This window comes from Neovison vison, chromosome 4 (genome assembly GCF_020171115.1).
Source record: "Neovison vison isolate M4711 chromosome 4, ASM_NN_V1, whole genome shotgun sequence".
Lineage (NCBI taxonomy): Eukaryota > Metazoa > Chordata > Mammalia > Carnivora > Mustelidae > Neogale > Neogale vison.
The window spans coordinates 48318397-48338513 of NC_058094.1; the positions used below are offsets into that span (position 1 = coordinate 48318397).

A 20117-nucleotide genomic window follows, 5' to 3' on the forward strand; every position below is an offset into this window, starting at 1 on the left:
TAATAAAAGGACCTTCTGTATTGGTTCTATGCTACACCTCACCTTTTTATTACACAGTGACTCCCTCAAAGGATATCTTAGCCAGATTTTTCTTAACGCCATCATATTTTTATTAACAATCATATTATGGAATTTGCAACTCAGACTCATTCTTTTTAGCATTTTAATTTTAAATTTAATTCAGAAATGTTCTCCTCCTGGCAACATATCCCTTACTACATTTATGGCTCTGTAGCCTTGAAATGGAAGTATTTCTCTTGAACATTATATCTTCTATTATAATCCACTGTCCAACTAAGAGAAAAGTCAGGTAAGGCTGCAAACGTCTTCCTGTTATTTGTGACTATCTCTTGTAGGGCAGTAGGGATTCTTACTAGAAGGAGATCTAAAGCTGCTCTAATCCACCTACCGTAATTCCTCTTGTGGCAGTGTCTTAGTCAGTTTGAGCTGCCATAACAAATATCAAACCCTGGATGACCCAAACAAAAAGCATTTTTTTTCTCACAGTTTGGGATGCTGGGAAGTCGAAGATCAAGGTGCCAACAGATTCAGTGTCCAGTAAGATCCCTCTTTCTTAATTGCAGAAAGGTGCCTTCTTGTATCCTTATATGGCTGAGAGAGACAGGTCATCTCTCAGGTCTCTTCTTATTTAAAGACACTAATCCCATTCATGAGGGCTCTCCTTTAGTGACTTAATCACCTCTCAAAGGTCCCACCTCTAAATAGCATCATATTGGGGATTAGGGCTTCAATAAATGAATTTTGTGGGACACAAACATTCAGTCCATATCAGCTGACATCTCTCATTTAATGGGCTTTCATAGATAGAAACAATTATACAAAATGACTTAATGCCACCTACGCTTTTTCTGTACATGTAAGCAGGAAATCCACACATCCTTGCCATGCCAAATACTGGAAAGGTTGGCAGTTTCACTGTTGCTATTCCTTCTCTCAGCCTCACCTTTTCTCTATATTTTCCACTGATAATGTGTAGTGCAAGTACAGAGAAGCAAATTTGCTCCTTAAGTGGGTTCAATCAGGAGAACAGGAAAAATGAATAGAACTTCTCACTGCATTTCTACTTTTGTCCTTACATTGACTGGATAGAGCAAGAAGGGCATGGCCATGAGGAAATACAGAGGGATATGAAAGTTAGGCAAGCTCTGAGATCACTCTTCAAGTCAATACATAATGATTTTTTAATAAAAAATAGGCAATAATCTAAATGTCCAATTAAAAGACTACATTAAGAAGTTAGAGAAACACTCATATGAAAATTACTAATTCCAATAATATGTTAGGTAAAGAAAATGATCCAAAATTGCATTAAACTCACCATGACCTGGAGGAAATTTTTTCCATTTAATGAGTGCAACTAGCTCACGTATGGATAAAGTGGGCCACTCTTCATAATATGGACATTTACGAATTAATTTCACCTTTTCTTTATTTTCGAGTTTTATTTTTTCCTGAAAAAGGTTATTAAAAAATAAGGGAAAATGTACAATAGATAGATAAATGCCAGTAACAGAAAAATAAAAGTTATATGAGTGTAAATTGTTTAACAAAATTACATTTGAATTTTGTAGGAGCATCATTCTTTGATCACATAACTATAATGAAATTTTAATCTTCAGATTTGTTACTAAAATTGTATTTTCTCCCTTTCATAATATTTTTAGACTTCCATAAGTGTTTTAGCATTTTTAAGAAATCCTGTCATAGTCAAGACTAAACTCAAAAGTTGTACTTGATAATATTGAATCCTTGACACTTATATTTTGAAAATAAAACATACAAAATGATTTTTTTTAAGCTAGCCACTCTGAAACCAGGGATTTGGAAGGAAGTTGAATTCTGAGAAAGTCATCTGTACCACTGACACTGAGACAACTGTATCAAAAGAAACCCTAACTATTAGAGACCTAAATCTAAAAGATGGATGTCTCTTCATCTCCCTTCAATCTGAGCACACAACCGTAGCTGATACCAGTGCTCTGTTGCCCCTGTACCAGACTTAGATCCTATCAGAAAAGCTCGTAGAGTAGGACAATGGGCCTTTCAATGCAGTCATTTATAAAAAACTTTCTCTGTCACCAAGAAAGGAGAAATCAAAAAGAGGAAAAATTTTGGAGTTGATTAAAGGAAACTAAATTGGTAAAATTGAAGTAAATAAATTATCTTAATGTAGCAGAATTGGGGGGCCAGAATTAAGTTGTGATCACCTATTCATCCAACACTGGGTTTTTAATATCTATTAGAACAATGAAATAGTATGTCAGCCACTCCCAAGTATTTCTTTTTCCTCAGGTGGACTGTACAGATTTAGAGATCTCTCTGTATGTTTGTCTGGTATCCCTAACACGTGTCAAGTTGTTGACACCCAAAACATATGTTTGTTGAATTAGTACCTGAATAAATGAATGGATATATGAATGGATTTGAAATTCATGAAAAACCCAAAGTGCTAAAAATATACATAAAATATACCCATAGAGACCTTTCTTTCCACTTCAACTACCCATCATCATCATAAGCTTAAATATTGTTAATCAAACAAGCCATATTTTTGTCTCCAAGTTAAGTATATTAAAACATTAAAAAGATATGGACATCTTCTGTCTAAAGGCAAAACTTAGCTTGAGTTTACACACATATTGTGTGTGTGTGTGTGTGTGTGTGTGTGTGTATTAGATATGGTCGTACCGATTTAAATCTTGCATAATTCTTTGCAGAGATTTTAAGAATTTCACAATCTTCTTCTGTGATCACTGAGTACTCCTTTGTTTGTGATTCAGTCTGAGCTTCAACTTCTAGGGTTCCAAAGGTACTCCATTGTCGAAGCTGTAAAAAATACAGAAGTAGCTTAAACTTCATTATCAATCATGAACATAAAAATACCAGTGATGATGAAAGAAACAATCTAGAAGAGTCTGCAAAAGAGATGATGGCAGATCAAACTCCAAGTCTGTGAAAGAAGGGGATCTAAACAGTCTTGCATGGATGTCATACTTCTACCCAATGTTACCTTCCTAAGGCAAGAAAAAAGTTTCCATTTTTTCACTAGAATGAAAGAAATAACTTATAAGAATAGATCTTCTGGGGGCACCTGGGTGGCTCAGTGGGTTAAGCCTCTGCCTTCTGCTCAGGTCAGAGTCTCAGGGTCCTGGGATCGAGCCCCACATTGGGCTGTCTGCTCAGCAGGGAGTCTGCTTCCCCTGCTCTCTCTGCCTGCCTCTCTGCCTACTAGTGATCTCTCTCTGTGTCAGATAAATAAATAAAATCTTGAAAAAAAAAAAGAATAGATCTTCTGTTTTATCCACTGATTCATTTTAAATACCTAAAATAATGCTTGGAACATAGTAAACATTCAATAAATATTTGTTGAAAGAGTGAAGAAAAAATACACTTACATACTTGGTCTTCTATTTATTTTATTATCCTCATATGTTAGTAATAATGATGAAATGAATATATTGTTATGCAGTATTTAAATTATAAGTATATATATTTATACACACTCATATTCACACATAGTGTCTTCTAATTTAATATGTAAAAGATAAATATTTAGCATCCTCAAAATTTTGCACTAGGATATGTATTATAAATTTTTACTATATAATGAGAATATATATAGCTACATAGAAGACCTGTATTCATGTTTGCCTGGGGAAAAATATATAGCATAGATAATCTATATCTATGAAATTGAGAAGCTTTTTAGGAAAAACATCAGGTCTATATGCCTAAGATAATATGAGAGGACATCCACTCTTCCATTTCAAACCCATAGAAAGGCTGAATTGTTTTCTTTTGAGTTGAATGGATAGCTGAGCTTGAATCTGCAAGTTCAGAATTAAAGAGGAATTTTAAACAGACACTGATAAAGCTGAAGTGGTTCATAGTGATATCAAACTAGGATAAAGGCCTAAAGGGTGGAGCTCTGGGATTTGTCATACATGTAGGAGTAGGAAATGAGACCCAGGACCACGCAAAGCAAGGAACTGGAATTGAGCCCTCTTACCTAAAGCCTAAGACCTTGTGTAACTGTCCCTAAGAACAAAGTACTGCTTAAAATGTAACCTATGAGAAAATACACTAGTTATGAAGCATGCTTAGATATAGCCTTAAGAAAAACATGTACTGGCAATAGGCGTCTGGGGGAGAAGATGATATACGTCCTTGAAGACGAGCAGCTGGGGATGCCTGGCTCACTCAGGGCCCGCCCAGTGCCACCTGCTTCATTTTTCTGTTATCTCCCCTTCCCTGGAGAGCACCAGTAGTTAGTCAGACAATCCTTTTGTTTGGGCTTGCTCACTCTAGGTCATGTACTACATGACCAGACATACTTCGCCTATCCTCTTACGTATCTACAAGACTCATGGTCAATATATTATCTCCGGTTTCTTTGTTGATTGTTACCCACTTTCTAATAAACATGAGACTGAGGAGTTGTTTGAGGTGACAGACTTTTCTACTGACCCCTGCTCCTCTTCCCCTGCAGCTGCAGCTGACTTGTTTGTGCTTTATTCTTCTCCCATGCACCATCAGGAGGCAGCACCTTGGAGGATCACCTCTTTGTGAAATGGAGGCAACAAAGTCTAGTTTGTTGCCTCCACTAGTCTAGCTAGGGAACTGGGTACAGTTGTCACAAAATCAGGATCCTAGGTCTGTAACTTTTGTAGGTGAAGAGTATACATTTATACATGGTACAGGACTCAAAGCTTAAAAACTACTCTACAATCTGGTACACATCTAGTACCTAGGATCCAGGAAAGTGCAAATTTAAAACCCTATGGATGAATTGAGAATAAAAGGAACTCACATAAGAAGCAATCCCTACTAATAAAAAAATCACAATAAAAACTTACAAGCTTCACAAGTGACAAAACTCCTATGAGGGTAATTCAACAGAGAACTTGAAAAAAAAAAAAACCATCTAAAAGAATCTATTTACAATTAACTTATTAGATGTTACTGCATTTGCATTTTATAAAAGAACAAAATTAAAACTTTTATAAGTAAAAATTATAGGAAGTTATTAAAAAACTCAATGAACACATTAATTAAAATGTAAGAAATAATTCATAAAATGGATAAAACATGAGAAAAGCATTCAGAGTAAAACATAAAATATAGAAGAAATTTGAAATAAGAATTTAAGAGATATGGAAGACAGATGGAGAGCATTCAGTATACATGTACTAGGATTTCTAGAAGAACTAAAAATAATGGGAGATGAGTAAATATCAGGTCAGTGACAACAGCACCAAATTTTCCAGAATAGGGAAAAGATGAGTCTTAGAAATGAAGGAATATACACAACTTAGATATATATTTGTATTTTATATTCCTGCTCAGGTTTTGTTTGGTGTACTCTATCTTCTTCCTCCAGGTACCCCTTCATCATCTTGATAGTGATCAGTATATTCAAGTAGATATTTTCTACATATAGTTTGCCAGATTTTCTAGTTGTTTTCAGGATAAGACTTAGTTTGTGTTACCTATTAAACCGTTATGAAAGCATAAGTCCTTTATGACTTTAATACTCTTTTTTAAATTTTTTAAAATTTTTTTAAAGATTTTATTTATTTATTTGATAGGCAGAGATCTCAAGTAGACAGAGAGAGAGAGGAGGAAGCAGGCTCCCTGCCGAGCAGAGAGGCCGATGTGGGGCTCCATCCCAGGTCCCTGAGATCATGACCCTAGCCGAAGGCAGAGGCTTTAACCCCAAGAAAGTGACTGTTTCTTTAAAACAAGATCTACTTCTCTTTGTATTATTTAGATTTTGTTAGCTTGCTCTTATCATCCCTGTATAAAATGAGTGACAAAAATTACTCAGAATAATCAATGGGACAATAATATCTAAACCCTTTTCATAGAAGATAAAGGAAGGATAGAGACTCTGGCAAGATTGTCCAGGAATTTTTATATAAATTAGTATCTGTAATTAGAAAAATATTCTGAAGAGCCTTATCCTGGTTTTGACTTTCTTTTCCTAAAACACAATGGAGAGAAATTAGATGGCAGCTTCTTAACACAAGGAAGGAACTAGTAGGCATACAAAGGGGGAAAATGCTTCATATTTCAAAATACTTCATATTTCATCTTTTTCTCTTTCTCTGTAGATGGATAGATCATATCCATGATTAATTAATCAATGAATATTAATGTATTGATAGCAGAATTTCTTTTTTTTTTTAAGATTTTATTTATTTATTCAACAGAGAGAGATCACAAGTAGGCAGAGAGGCAGACAGAGAGAGAGAGAGGAGGAAGCAGGCTCCCCACCAAGGAGAAAGCCTGATGCGGGGCTCGATCCCAGGACCCTGGGATTATGACCTGAGCCGAAGGCAGAGGCTTTAACCCTCTGAGCCACCCAGGCGCCCCAGATAGCAGAATTTCTAATGTCTGAATTATTCATACACATCAGGTACTCATAAGAATAATGTAAGTACAAAGCACTCTTTGTTACTTGGCAGGTTATGTATGTTGTATGTACCTGTGTGTCCTGTTGAGTTTTCTCTGTAAACTGAGTTTTTTTAAGTCTTTTAAAAATCATAAATTTTCTAGTCCATATAAAAGATATATCTACAAGTGCAGGAAAGGAGTAGATCAACAATGAAAAATAGTACCTGATGAACTCATTGGAAACATGTTCCTGTATAAGTGTCACAGTACCTACAATATAAAAACTCCTAACAGCCCAGACTACATCCTATTAGCACAGCTTAGCCGATAACCATGAACTGAACATCAGATATATCCCAAATATTTCTTTGTGCATTAATTTTTTTATGTTTGGGAGGGAACAACTCATACAGTATCTTCAGCACTGGACTGCTGATTTTTCTTGCCAAAGAGATACAATTTTTTCTATGTCCTCAGAGGTCCTAAATGACTACACTTAATTCTGAAGGAGTCACCAGCATGATTCAGCACTTTCATTTATCTAATTTGAAAATACTGAATGTATAATTTAATCAGAAGCATAGTTCAAAAATTAAACCAATTAATTAAAAGATAACAGTTGGACAAATAAAATATATTTCATAATTTTCTAAACATCGTTGGTGCTAAATAAGTATTGCTGACTAGTTATAGATGAGAAAAAACCTTTTTATAGCATTATTATTGAGATATTTTTATTTTCTTATTATAAGGGAGAAATTAATCATTCTGATATGTAGGAATATACCATTCAACCACTAGAAATAATCATTCTAGCATGTCATTTAGTGATATTGCTCTTTCACTGCAATATTATACTGCAGAAAATATGAGTGGCATAGTCACAATTATTTTAAAGTAGCACTAAGAACTAAAAATACTTCTATATTATTATATGAAATACAATGTCAGTTAAAGTAAAAGCTAATATTACTTTGAATAATCATAAATTTTTTTAAGTTAGTATGGAAATCTTAGTAAAAAATTAATGGAGCATATGTTGAAATGCATACATTATAGGTATTCATACGTAAGTGCTCATCACATGTTCACTAGCTATAACACTTATGAAATCTAATGTTCCTTAATGGATCAACATCATTCATGTGTTATATGGTTTCTCATTTTTAAATTAATTGTTCTGATGTGATTTGAATTTTATATGAAAAATGATATATTTTGGTAGCTTTGTATAGCAGACTTTCTAATAAAGCAGAAACAGTGCTTTCTGACTTTATATTCAAAATAGAACATTTTATCCACATACTGCTAAATTCAATGGCTCATATATCCATTTATTCTGAGTTTAATATGATCTTATAAAGAAGATTCAGTTGAATAAGCTTAAATATAAAGTGAAATAACTGTGTCAGCCTAATCCCAATGTGAAAATGATTTAATATTTACATTTTTGCTTATAGCTAAAATAAGTACTTTGAACTGCACTTTGGGATTTTCCATATTCACCATTAAAAAACTATAATTTTATTAACTATACTCTCTACTTTTATAATTATAGAGCCTACTTCTTAAACTTTTCAAAAATAATAAGCATATAAAAGTAACAATAAAATGAACTTCTATGTGCCCACTACCTGACTGAAAAAATCAAATTTTCCTAGTTAGGCAGAGGTAGCCATTATGTTAATTATTAGGATATTAATTTATAACTATATCTTGGTAAAATTGTGTGCATCTACAATATAGTATAGTTTTACCTTTTTCTTCACCTATTACTTATTGTTTTACTCTTTTCTACAAGAGTATATTTTACCTATTTCTTGCCTATTTCTAAAAGCTATAGTTTTACCTATTATTATAGTATAGTTTTACCTATTACTATAGTATAGTTTTACCTATAGTATAGTTTTACCTATTTCTTCTTTACCTATTGTTTTAAGTAACATTAGAATAAAATTTATTATATTTTTGCTGAATGTTAAGTTTTTGAAATACAACCATGTTGATGTAGTTCATTCACTTTTCATTGTTGCATGACTACGCTCAGATTATTTATTAATTATTTTGCTGATGAACATTTGTGTCATCAGTATTTGGCTATAAAATGATAATATAAGCTTTATTATGTGTTCTTATACATTATGTAGCTATTTTTCTAAGATACATACCTAAAGATGCAGTTTCTGTGCTACAGGATGTGTTATCACTTTAACATCTAATATCCAAACTGTTTTCTGAAATGCATGTTCTAACTTACACTCTTACATACATCATAAATGCATGCAATGTCTTTCTGCACAGCTTCTCCAAAATTATGCATTTTCTGATTTTTAATATTTTTCAATTTGATAGTAAGTAATAGTATTGATTATACATTTTTGTTATTTATTTGCATTTATTTTAAAGTCAAAAATATTTACTGTATATTTACTAGGTTCCTAAAGTGTAGAACTTCATTGAATTTGTCAAGTCCTTAATTTATAATTTCTCTTCTGCATTAGATTGATGTATAGGTTTTGTTATTTTTCATTATGATTGTATTTTGGATTTTTAGATGATTATATAGTCCAAATGTTGGTTCTTTCCTATTTTTTTTCTTTTTTTTTCCAATTTATTTATTTTCAGAAAAACAGTATTCATTATTTTTTCACCACACCCAGTGCTCCATGCAAGCTGTGCCCTCTATAATACCCACCACCTGGTACCCCAACCTCCCACCCCCCCGCCACTTCAAACCCCTCAGATTGTTTTTCAGAGTCCGTAGTCTCTCATGGTTCACCTCCCCTTCCAATTTACCCAAAAGCACATACCCTCCCCAATGTCTATAACCCTACCCCCCTTCTCCCAACCACCCTCCCCCCAGCAACCCACAGTTTGTTTTGTGAGATTAAGAGTCACTTATGGTTTGTCTCCCTCCCTATCCCATCTTGTTTCATGGATTCTTCTCCTACCCACTTAAGCCCCCATGTTGCATCACCACTTCCTCATATCAGGGAGATCATATGATAGTTGTCTTTCTCCCCTTGACTTATTTCGCTAAGCATGATATGCTCTAGTTCCATCCATGTTGTCGCAAATGGCAAGAATTCGTTTCTTTTGATGGCTGCATAGTATTCCATTGTGTATATATACCACATCTTCTTGATCCATTCATCTGTTGATGGACATCTAGGTTCTTTCCATAGTTTGGCTATTGTGGACATTGCTGCTATAAACATTCGGGTGCACGTGCCCCTTTGGATCACTACGTTTGTATCTTTAGGGTAAATTCCCAGTAGTGCAATTGCTGGGTCATAGGGCAGTTCTATTTTCAACATTTTGAGGAACCTCCATGCTGTTTTCCAGAGTGGTTGCACCAGCTTGCATTCCCACCAACAGTGTAGGAGGGTTCCCCTTTCTCTGCATCCTCGCCAGCATCTGTCATTTCCTGACTTGTTGATTTTAGCCATTCTGACTGGTGTGAGGTGATATCTCATTGTGGTTTTGATTTGTATTTCCCTGACGCCGAGTGATATGGAGCACTTTTTCATGTGTCTGTTGGCCATCTGAGATGGTTCTTTCCTATTTATCTGTGTTGAAAAAAATCTTCATTGAAAGTGTGCCTTTTCTTTACTTAGGGTATCATGGGATGAATAAAACCTAATTGGTATTTTTTTTTTTAATGCTTCAAATTTTTATTTAAATTCTGGTTAGTTAACATATAGCGTTGTATTAGTTTGGGGAGTAAAATTTAGTGATTCTTCACTTACATATAACCACCCAGTGGTCATCAGAAGTGCCTTCTTTAATACCCATTACCCATTTAGCCCATCTTCCCACCCACCTCCCTTCTAGCAACCCTGCTTGCTCTTCATAGTTAAGAGTCTCTTATGGTTTGCCTCCATCTCTTTCTTTCCCCTAAGTTCATCTGTTTCATTTCTCAAATACCATGTATGAAATATATGGTTATTTGTCTCTCTGACTGACTTATTAATATGCTCTAGCTCTATCTGCATTATTGCAAAGGGCAAGCTTTCATTCTTTTTGATGGCTGAGTAATATTCTTATATACACCACACCTTCTTTTTCCATTCATCAGTCAATGGACATTTGAGTTCTTTCCATATTTTGTCTGTGGTTGATAATGCTGCTATAAACATTGGGAGCATGTGCACATTCAAATCAATATTTCTGTATTATTCTCCGGAGTGGCTGCACCAGTTTCCATTCCCACCAATATAAAAGTGTTCCCTTTTCTCCACAATCTTGCCAACATATATTGTTTGGTGCTGTGAATTTTAGCCATTCTGAGAGGTATGATGTATTATCTCATTGTAGTTTTGATTTGTATTTCCCTGATGAGGATGTTGAGCTTCTTTTCATGTGCCTGTTAGCAATCTAGATACCTTCTTTGGAAAAATATCTATTCATGTCTTGAGCCCATTTCTTAACTGGTGATTTAAGAATTTTGAGGGGTATCAAGTTTGTTAAGTTCTTTATAGATTTTGGAGACTAACCTTTTATCAGATATGTCATTTGCAATTATCTTCTTCCATTCTGTAGGTTGCCTTTAGTTTTGTTGATTGTTTCCTTTACCATGTAGAAACTTTTTATCTTGATGAAGTCCCAATGGTTTATTTTTGCTTTTGTTTCCTCTGCCTCTGTAGATGTATCTACTAAGAGGTAGCTATAGTCGATGTCAGAAAGTTTCCTATGTTCTGCTCTAGGATTCTGATTGTTTCCTATCTCACATTTAGGTCTTTCATCCATTTTGAATTTATTTTTGTGTATGATTTAATAAAGTGGTCCAGTTAAAACTTTGATTTTACATTTGTTTGGGGGGAGGGGTAGAGGAAGAAAAGATAGGATCTTAAGCAGGCTCCATGCCCAGTGTGGAGCCTGATGCATGTTCAATCTTACAACACTGACTGAGATCATGACCTAAGCCAAAATCAACAGCAGGACACTTAACTGACTGAGCCACCTAGGTGTCCCAAAACTTTCTTGGTTTTCAACAAATATCCTTATAGTATACTTCTGTAAGTATCTTATTTCAAAAGCTTTTGTTATCATGACATCATGAGGAAATTCTGCTACATACTCTTTCAGAATATTTTTTAGCTAATTCCTTTTATAATTAAGCTTGTGATCCTAAATTGATCTTTATGTATGATGTGAAGTAAACCAGTAGGTTGATTTATTCTATTTACATAGGTAACCAATTTCCTTAGCTCATATTATTGAATCATCCCACAAATTTCCCCACTGTTTTTCATGATACTTGTTTACATCAAGAGTGTTTACATATGTGGATCTTATTTTTGGACTCTGATTGCTCATATGTTCATCTAAGCCACTATTAATCATTATAAAAGCACTATATCAATTATATAGCCTAGTTTTAAGTCTTGATATCTGGTAGAAAAATGATCCCTTCCCCAAGTGTCATCTTCAGAGTACCTAGCTGTTTTTAGCTTTTGGCTGCTTAGTATAATTTTTAGGACCAATTGGCAAGTTCTACAAGAAAACTACTTGGATTTTTTTCACTGAAATTGCAAGAAACCTAAAGATCTTTTTGGGAGACTTGTCATCTTAAAATATTAAATGTTCCTATCCCTAAATGTAGGGTAACTATATTTAAGTCTTCTCTTATATGTTTTAGGAATACAAATAATGTTCTCCAAAAAGTATCACAACAACAATTTTTATTATTTTTCTCATGTACTCAATATTTTACATATCTATTTAATAGAATCATTTTATTAATGATATTTTCTAACTGTAATTTTGTGAATTCTTTTATTGTAGTATCAACAATGCATTTAGGGGTGCCTGGGTGGCTCAAATGGTTAAGTATCTGCCTTCGGTTCAAGTCATGATCCCAGATTCCGGGCATCGAATCCTGCATCGGTCTCCCTGCTCAGCGGGAAGGCTACTTCTCCCTCTCCCTCTGCTGTCTCTCTATCAAATAAATAAATAAAATTTTTTAAAAAATGCATTTATAACGTAAATAATGATTTGTTACATTTTAATCAGTTCTTTTGTTGTCTTCATTTAGAGGAAGGGGTTGGTGAACTTTTTCTGTAATAGACTAGAACGCATACATTTTCAGTTTTATGGGACCTATAGTCTCTGTTACTATGATTCAAGTAGAAGTAGTCACAAACAGTATATAACAAATGGGTGTGGTTGTATACTTATAAAACTTTATCCACAAAAGAAAAAAAAAGCTGTAGTCAGATTTTGCCCAAGGTCTTGAGTTTTTCAACCCTACAGAGCTTCATTAATATTATTAAGACCAATATACTTTATTATTATTTATGTTTTAACCTTAAAAATGTATAAAAAAATCATTCCATAAGATGAAGTAAAAATGACTAACATTTAACATACAATAATATATTTTATGTGATATACTATATGGTATAAAAGAGTACTTCTAAAATATGATATCCATATAATTTACATTTTAAAAATTATAGATTCCAGATGTTTTAATTGATATATTTCCTCCTGTAGTCACCATTCTGTTCCTCAAAATGTTTTACATTTAATTTTCTTTGGCCTTGGAAGTCATATTTTTAGCCTTATCATATGTTAAATATAAGTAAACTATATCATCTAAACATCTATTGAACACTCCTAGGAGTAAAGTATGAAGCTTGGGAAATTTGTTTGCTTTGGTAAAATATAACTAATCTGCTATAAAGTCCTTTAAGTTTATCACTCTGCTCATCTTAGAAGAAATTGACAGATCCACTCTTGTTAGATGAAATATTACTGTATGTGGATATAAAGCAAATCCTTTTAGAAAACAATTACACAGACAATTTTTTTCTGAAAATAATTGTGCATGTGTTTTTCTGTGTGTATGTGTTCATTTATATGTTGGCTGAGTAAAGTCTTAGCCAACTTTTTAAGGAATTATCATCATCCAGATTGTGTTATGGTGGAGGTTTACTGAAATTTTACTAAACATTTTCTGATTTTCAATAATATAGTCTGTTAGCTGTATATTTTGTCCAGTTTCATTTATGCAGATAGATTTCTGAAGATGGGTAAAAGCAGCTTCTTAAATAATTGTTTGGGGAAAATATAAGCCAGTTAAAAATAAGTAAGAATTGATTTCCAGTATTATTATACACACACACACACACACACACACACACGAGTTTCCATACAAATGACAAACTTATAAAGAGAATAACGGTCATCATAATTGACAAGGACACTAAGTAAATATAAAAATTATTTTAATTAAAGAAAAACAGAGTTGAGACCACCATATACCATTATGGTTGTGATCATATTTTTCAGGCAATATTATGTAATAAACGTATATAAAGGGAGTTCCACATAAATCAAGGAAGTTCAATCCTCATTCTCAAAGCAGAGCCTGGTGCTCTGAACTTTTTTTTTTGCTCCCACCAAAAGGCTTGTTTATTTATTCACCAATTCACACCATCAAACTGAAACTTTCAGCTGCATTTCCAGCCATCTCTACCACATCATCATCTTCTCTAAGGCCAAAACAATTTCTTATTTATCTCAGTACCAAACACATAGTAGGTGTTAAAAAATGTCTGTTGTAACTAAACTGAGCATTAGAAAAATGCCAAAATATAATCTTTTATCAGAATAGATAAAGACCTCTTGAAGTATTCAAAGGTTTTGGATACTAAAGTGGTGAATTTCATCACTCTCTATCTCAACTGGCAGAATCAAGTGGAAGTTTATATTCCTGCCTTTGACCAGGGCATATGCTAATGGGATTCTCAAAAGCAGGGAAAGGAAATAAAATTATTAAATCTGTAATTAAAAAATAATGCTGTTAAAGGGAGGAACCTTGCCTGAGACTCAGTCAGAATGTTTTTGCTGTTCTAATTCTTTTTAAACTTCTAACAGCTAATAAAAATATAATGTTCAGCCATCTCTACTGTGTTCAGTAAAGAATTTATTAGGAATGAAGCACAGTTCTTGAATTATGCCTTAATGTACTTGGAATTTTTGCCATCAACAAAGCAAAAAGAAGCACAAATTGCATTTCTGTGATACTCTAAGTGGTATCATCATACCTCTAGCTGTCACTAATCTGTAAGAAATATACAAGTCACCAAAAGAACACTTTTCATGGTCAAGCCCAGTCCTATAGGGGAAAAAAAAAAAAACCCAAAACCAAAAAACAGTTTTTGATCTTCAGAGAATCACTATGCTCAGACACATCTCAAATAATTGGTGGTTTACTTTCAAATGCTTCCAAAGAAAGAAATAGTATATAGTAAGAAAGCTCTATTACAAAGAACTTGAGGTGAATTGAAACATCAAAGAACATTGAATAAAACATTGAGGTTGTTTGTTGCTTGAACAAGTGGGAAGAATCAAATAACTCTTAAGGAAAACCACTCATTAAGGAAGGCAAACTGATGGAGGAACTTTTAGCAACACAGAAAGGCAATTTCAAGGAATTTATTACTATGTATTTTCACCAGCTGTAAAGAATCTCAAAAGAGCACTTTAAAGATTTACAGTGCTAGTGAAAAAAAATTTGCTATACAGAACCAAAAAAATCATTTTTATTGTTTAAGATCTTTTTTTAAATTACTGATCTTTAGACGTGGAAAGAAAGACATTGGACCTCAAACTGCTGACTCAGAGAGCAAGAAGGGTTGGATTTGTTGAAGAGGAAATAAACTATTGGAAATGTGGAACAACTGCAATGGTGAGACACCTATATCAATCTGAAGAGCAACCTGGGATACAGTAAGTCTGGCCAACTGCATAAGTTTCCATTGCTGGCCAATGAAAGAGCCTCCCAGGATGCCTGGATGCAAAAGGTTTAATTATGCAGTTATTCAAGTAAGTACTTCTTCCACATAGACATGAGTATAAAATTTGAAATTGTGGTTTTATAGTTATGATCATATTATAAGAAAACATATTTTATTTTTTTTGTTTTTTTGATTTTGTTTTGAAAACATATTTTATATGCACTACATCTTACATCTTACAGCATCTATTCTATTTATTGTGTCTTTTTCTGCTTAATAAAGACATAGAATATTTTCTGATACTAGGCACCATACTCAAGACTTTATAAATATTAGCTCACTGAATACCCTAAACAACACTCTGACATGAGTTTGTTACTATATTCATTTTTTAAGGATGAAAATTAGACTCAGAAGGCTAGGCAAATTTTCCAAGGTCACACAGCTGGTAAGTGGCAGAACCAAAATTGGAACTCAGGCAGTCAGTCTGGCTTCAGAACCTGAGCTGGCTCAATCACTTCTCTGTGCTATTTGTGTATGCTCAAAGCCAGGTGCAGGATAGGTGAGGAAAGAGAGCTAGTGAATATTGAATAATGATAATTACAGGTATTGGTTTTCATATTAATTATCTTTTTAAAAATTGGCTGCACTTACATATTCTTCAAAAATTTACGAATTTTAAATCTATGTGTTAAATGAGAGGAACAAATTATTCTAACTGGCTTTCCTTTCTCTTGAAAAACTGTAATAATTTTTTCCCTCTTTACAGCATAGCTCTACTTTCATGCACAGATGTACTTTAATCAGGTAAATAAAAATCAAAGAGTAAATAAAAATGATAACTATTCAGTAAATTTTCAACATGCACAAGGTTTATTTCCAGTACCTTTAAATCTTATATTCTGTGATCTTTTCTTAATTTTCTATGCCTCAGTCCTTTCTTCCCACCACCTTCACTGGCTTCAAATTGTCCCTGACTCCTTGAGTCACAACTGTTGTGCCCCAATTACATCTTTGGAGATTATTTTTTAGAGTAATTTTAGGTTTACAATAAAAATGAGAGGGGGGCGCCTGGGTGGCTCAGTGGGTTAAAGCCTCTGCCTTCAGCTCGGGTCATGATCCCAGGGTCCTGGGATCGTGCCCCACGTCGGGCTCTCTGCTCAGCCTGCTTCCCTTCCTCTCTCTGTCTGCCTCTCTGTCTACTTGTAATCTCTGTCTGTCAAATAAATAAATAAAAATCTTTAAAAAAAATGAGAGGAAGGTACAGAGATTTCCCATATATTCCCTGCCCCACACATATATATTTTCCCTCATCATCAGTATCACTCAACAGAATAGTACAATTTTTTAAGCAAGGATGAACCTAAATTGAGACATAATTCATTTTTTGGTGTAGTACATGCTAAAGATTTGGACATTAATGTATAATGACATAGATCATAAAATCATACAGACTATTTTCACTGCCCTAAACATCCTCTGTGCTCTGCCTATTCATCTTTCCCTCTCCCACTATTACTCCTGGCAACCACTAATTTTTTTAAAGTGTTCATAATTGTTTCTTTTCCAGAATGTCATATAGTTAGAATTTCACACTATGTAGCCTTCTCAAAGTGGCTTCTTTCACTTAGTAATATGCATTTAATCTTCTTCCATATCTGTTCATGACTTGATAGCTCATTTCTTTTTAGCACCAAATAATATCTCATTGTCTGGATACACCACAGTTTAATTATCCACTCACCTATTAAAAAACATCGTATTCCTTTCAAGATTTTGGCAATTACGAGAAAAGCTATTATTAACATCTCTGTGCAGGGTTTTGTGTGGGCCTAAATTTTCATTTGGACAAATACCACAAAATGTAACTGTTGATCATATACTAAGAGTATATTTAGTTTTGTAAGAAACCACCAAATGACCTTCCAAAGTGGCTGTACCATTTTGCATTTCCATCAGCAATGAATGAAATGCTGCTGTTCTGCATCCTCACCAGCCTTTGGTGTTGTCAGTGTTAACAGATTTTGGCTATTTCAATAGGTGTATAGCGGCATTTCATTGCTGCCTTAATTTGCATTTTCCTAATGAAAAATGATGTGGAGTATCTTTTCATACGTTTATTTGCCACCAGCATATCTTCTTTGATGAGGTCTCTGTTAAGGTTTTTTTTTTAAATTAAATTTATTTCTTTTCAGCATTACAGTATTCATTATTTTTTCACCACACCCAGTGCTCCATGCAATCCGTACCCTCTATAATACCCACCACCTGGTACCCCTGTTAAGGTTTTTGATCCATTTTGTTTTGGTCCAGGTTGGTTGCTTTCTTACTGTTGAGATTTAATTAGGAGTTCTTTAAATATTTTAGGTGACAGATCTTCATCAGATTCATTATTTGAAAATACTTCCTCCCAGTCTGTGGCTTGTCTTCCCATTCACTTGATATTATCTTTTTGTAGACCAGAAGTTTGTAATTTTAGTAAAGTACAGCCTGTCAATTATTCCTTTCACAGATTGTATCTTTGGTGTTGTATCTAAAAAGTCATCACCATACCCAAGGTCATCTAGGTTTTCTGCTATGTTATCATCTAGGAGTTTTTATCATTTTGTGTTTTACAATTAGGTCTGTGATCTATTTTGAGTTACCCTTTGTGAAGGGTGTAAGGTCTGTGTCTAGACATTTTTTGCATGTGGATGTCTAGCTGTTCTAGCACTATTTGTTGAAAGACTGCATTTACTCCATTGTATTGCTTTGCTCCTTTGTCAAAGATCAGTTGGCAGCATTTATAAGGCTCTATTTCTGGCCTCTTTATTCTGTTCCATTTATCTATTTACCTATTTTTTCACTAGTAACACACTGTCTTAATTATTGTAGCTTTATAGAAAGTCTTGAAGTTGGGTAGTATCAATCCTCCAACTTTGTTCTTCAATATTGGGTTGGCAATTTTGCGGTCTTTGGTCTCTTCATATAAACCTCAGGGTCCATTTGTTGATATCTATAAAATAACTTTCTAGGAATTTGATTGGGATTGCATTGAATCTATAGATCAAGTTGGGAAGAACTGTCATGTTGGCAATATTCAAACTTCTTATCCTAAACATGGAATATCTCTCCATTTATTATTTTATTCATCAGAATGTTGTAGTTTTCCTCATATGGATCTTATACATATTACAGTAGTTTTGTATCAAAATATTTCATTTTTAGGGGTGTTAACACAAATGGTTTTGTGTTTTTCATTTCATATTCCACTTGTTCACTGTTAGTATATAGAAAACTGACTTTTTATATTAACTTTATATTCTGTAACTTTGCTGTATTAAGTTCCTAGAGTTTTTGGTTGATGCTTTCAGATTTTCTACATAGATAGTCATGTCCTCTATAAAAAAGTTTTATTTCCTCCATCTCAGTCTGTATATCTCTTGCTTTCCTTTTCTTTTTTCTTTCTGTTTCTTTATTTATTGAATAAGCAAAGACTATCATTATAATGTTTAAAAGGAATTGTGAGAGAGAACATATTTGCCTCATACCTGATCTTAGTGGGAAAGCTTTATGCTTCTAATCATTAAGTATGATGCTAATTGTAGGTTTTTCTGTAGATAGTTTTCATCAAGTTTAGAAAGTTTCCTTCTCTTCCTGGTTTACTGAGTGAGAGCTTTTGTCAAGAATGGGTATTGTATTTTGTTAAATGCCTTTTATGCCCCTGTTGTTATGATCATGTAATTTTGTTTTTTCATCTGTTGGTGTGATCAATTACATAAATTGATTTTCGAATGTGGAATCAGTCTTGAACACCTGGGATAAATCCTACTTGGTCATGATGTATAATTCTTTGTATACTTTTTTGGAATTGGTTAGTGTACGTACTTCATAATAATAATCTTAATTCTCCCTCTTACTCCTTTTATCATCACTGTCATTTGTTTTTACATAAACATAGTGAAACATATATATATTTATACACACATGTGTATATATATTCATAAGCATACATAGTCAAATACAGTGTTGCCATTATTATTTTGGAAAAGGTGTTATATGTAAGATAAAGAAGAAGAAAATTAAAGAGTTTTTATTTTGTCTTACTTATTCCTTCTCTGATCCTCTTCCTTTCTTCTGTGTAGATCTTAGTTTTTGACTTATATTATTTCCTTTCTCTCTAAAGATTTAACATTCATTGCAGGCATCTACTTATACTACCAACAAATTGAGAAAGTCTTTGTTTTTCATCAGTTTTGAAAAATAATTCCCAGGGTACAGAATTTTAGGTTGGTGGGGTTTTTTTTGCTGAACATTTTAAATATTTCACTCCACTCTCTTCTTGCTTACATTGTATCTGTTAAATCAGAAGAAATTCTTTGTTGCTCTATATGTAAGATGATTTTATTTTCTCTCTGACTTCTTCCAAAAATTTTTTCTTTACATTTCTATAATTTGAAAATGAAATGCCAACATGTAGGTGTTTGTTGCTTTGTTTTGGCATTTATCCTGCTTAGAGTTCTCTGAGGTTCTGGATCTGAGGTTTATTGTCTGACATTAATTTGGAGAAACTTTCGGTCATTATTGCTTCTAGTATTTCTTCTGTTCTTTTCTCTTTCTTCTCCTTTTGGTATTCTCATGATGCACATGTTACACCTTTTGTAGTTGTCCCAGGGTCCTTGATTATTTTGTTCTGTTTTTAGTCTTCCTTCTCTTGGCATTTCACTTTTGGAGATTTCTAATGAGATATCCTCAAGCCAAGATTCTTTCCTCAACCATGTCAAGTAAGCTAATAAGCCCATCAAAGGTATTCTTGATTTCTGTTAGTGTTTTTGATTTCTAACATTTTTCTTTGTTTCTTTCTTAAGATTCAATCTCTCTGCATTGCCCATTCAGTCTTACATGATGTCTACACTTCACCTATGAGAGCCCTTAGCTTATCAGTGACAGTTGATAATGTGTAGTCTTGTTTTA

General features: G+C 33.6%; 1 protein-coding gene across 1 annotated transcript in view; it reads right to left on the minus strand.

The window, feature by feature from the left end:
- Positions 1–20117, minus strand: part of CNBD1 (cyclic nucleotide binding domain containing 1) — a 373802-nt gene that overhangs the window by 52241 nt on the left and 301444 nt on the right. The window contains exons 7-8 of the mRNA XM_044246969.1: positions 2710–2847; positions 1340–1472 (exon numbers count right to left, since the gene is read on the minus strand). Coding sequence (XP_044102904.1) covers positions 1340–1472; positions 2710–2847 — 271 coding nt within the window. The remainder of the gene's footprint in view (positions 1–1339; positions 1473–2709; positions 2848–20117) is intronic.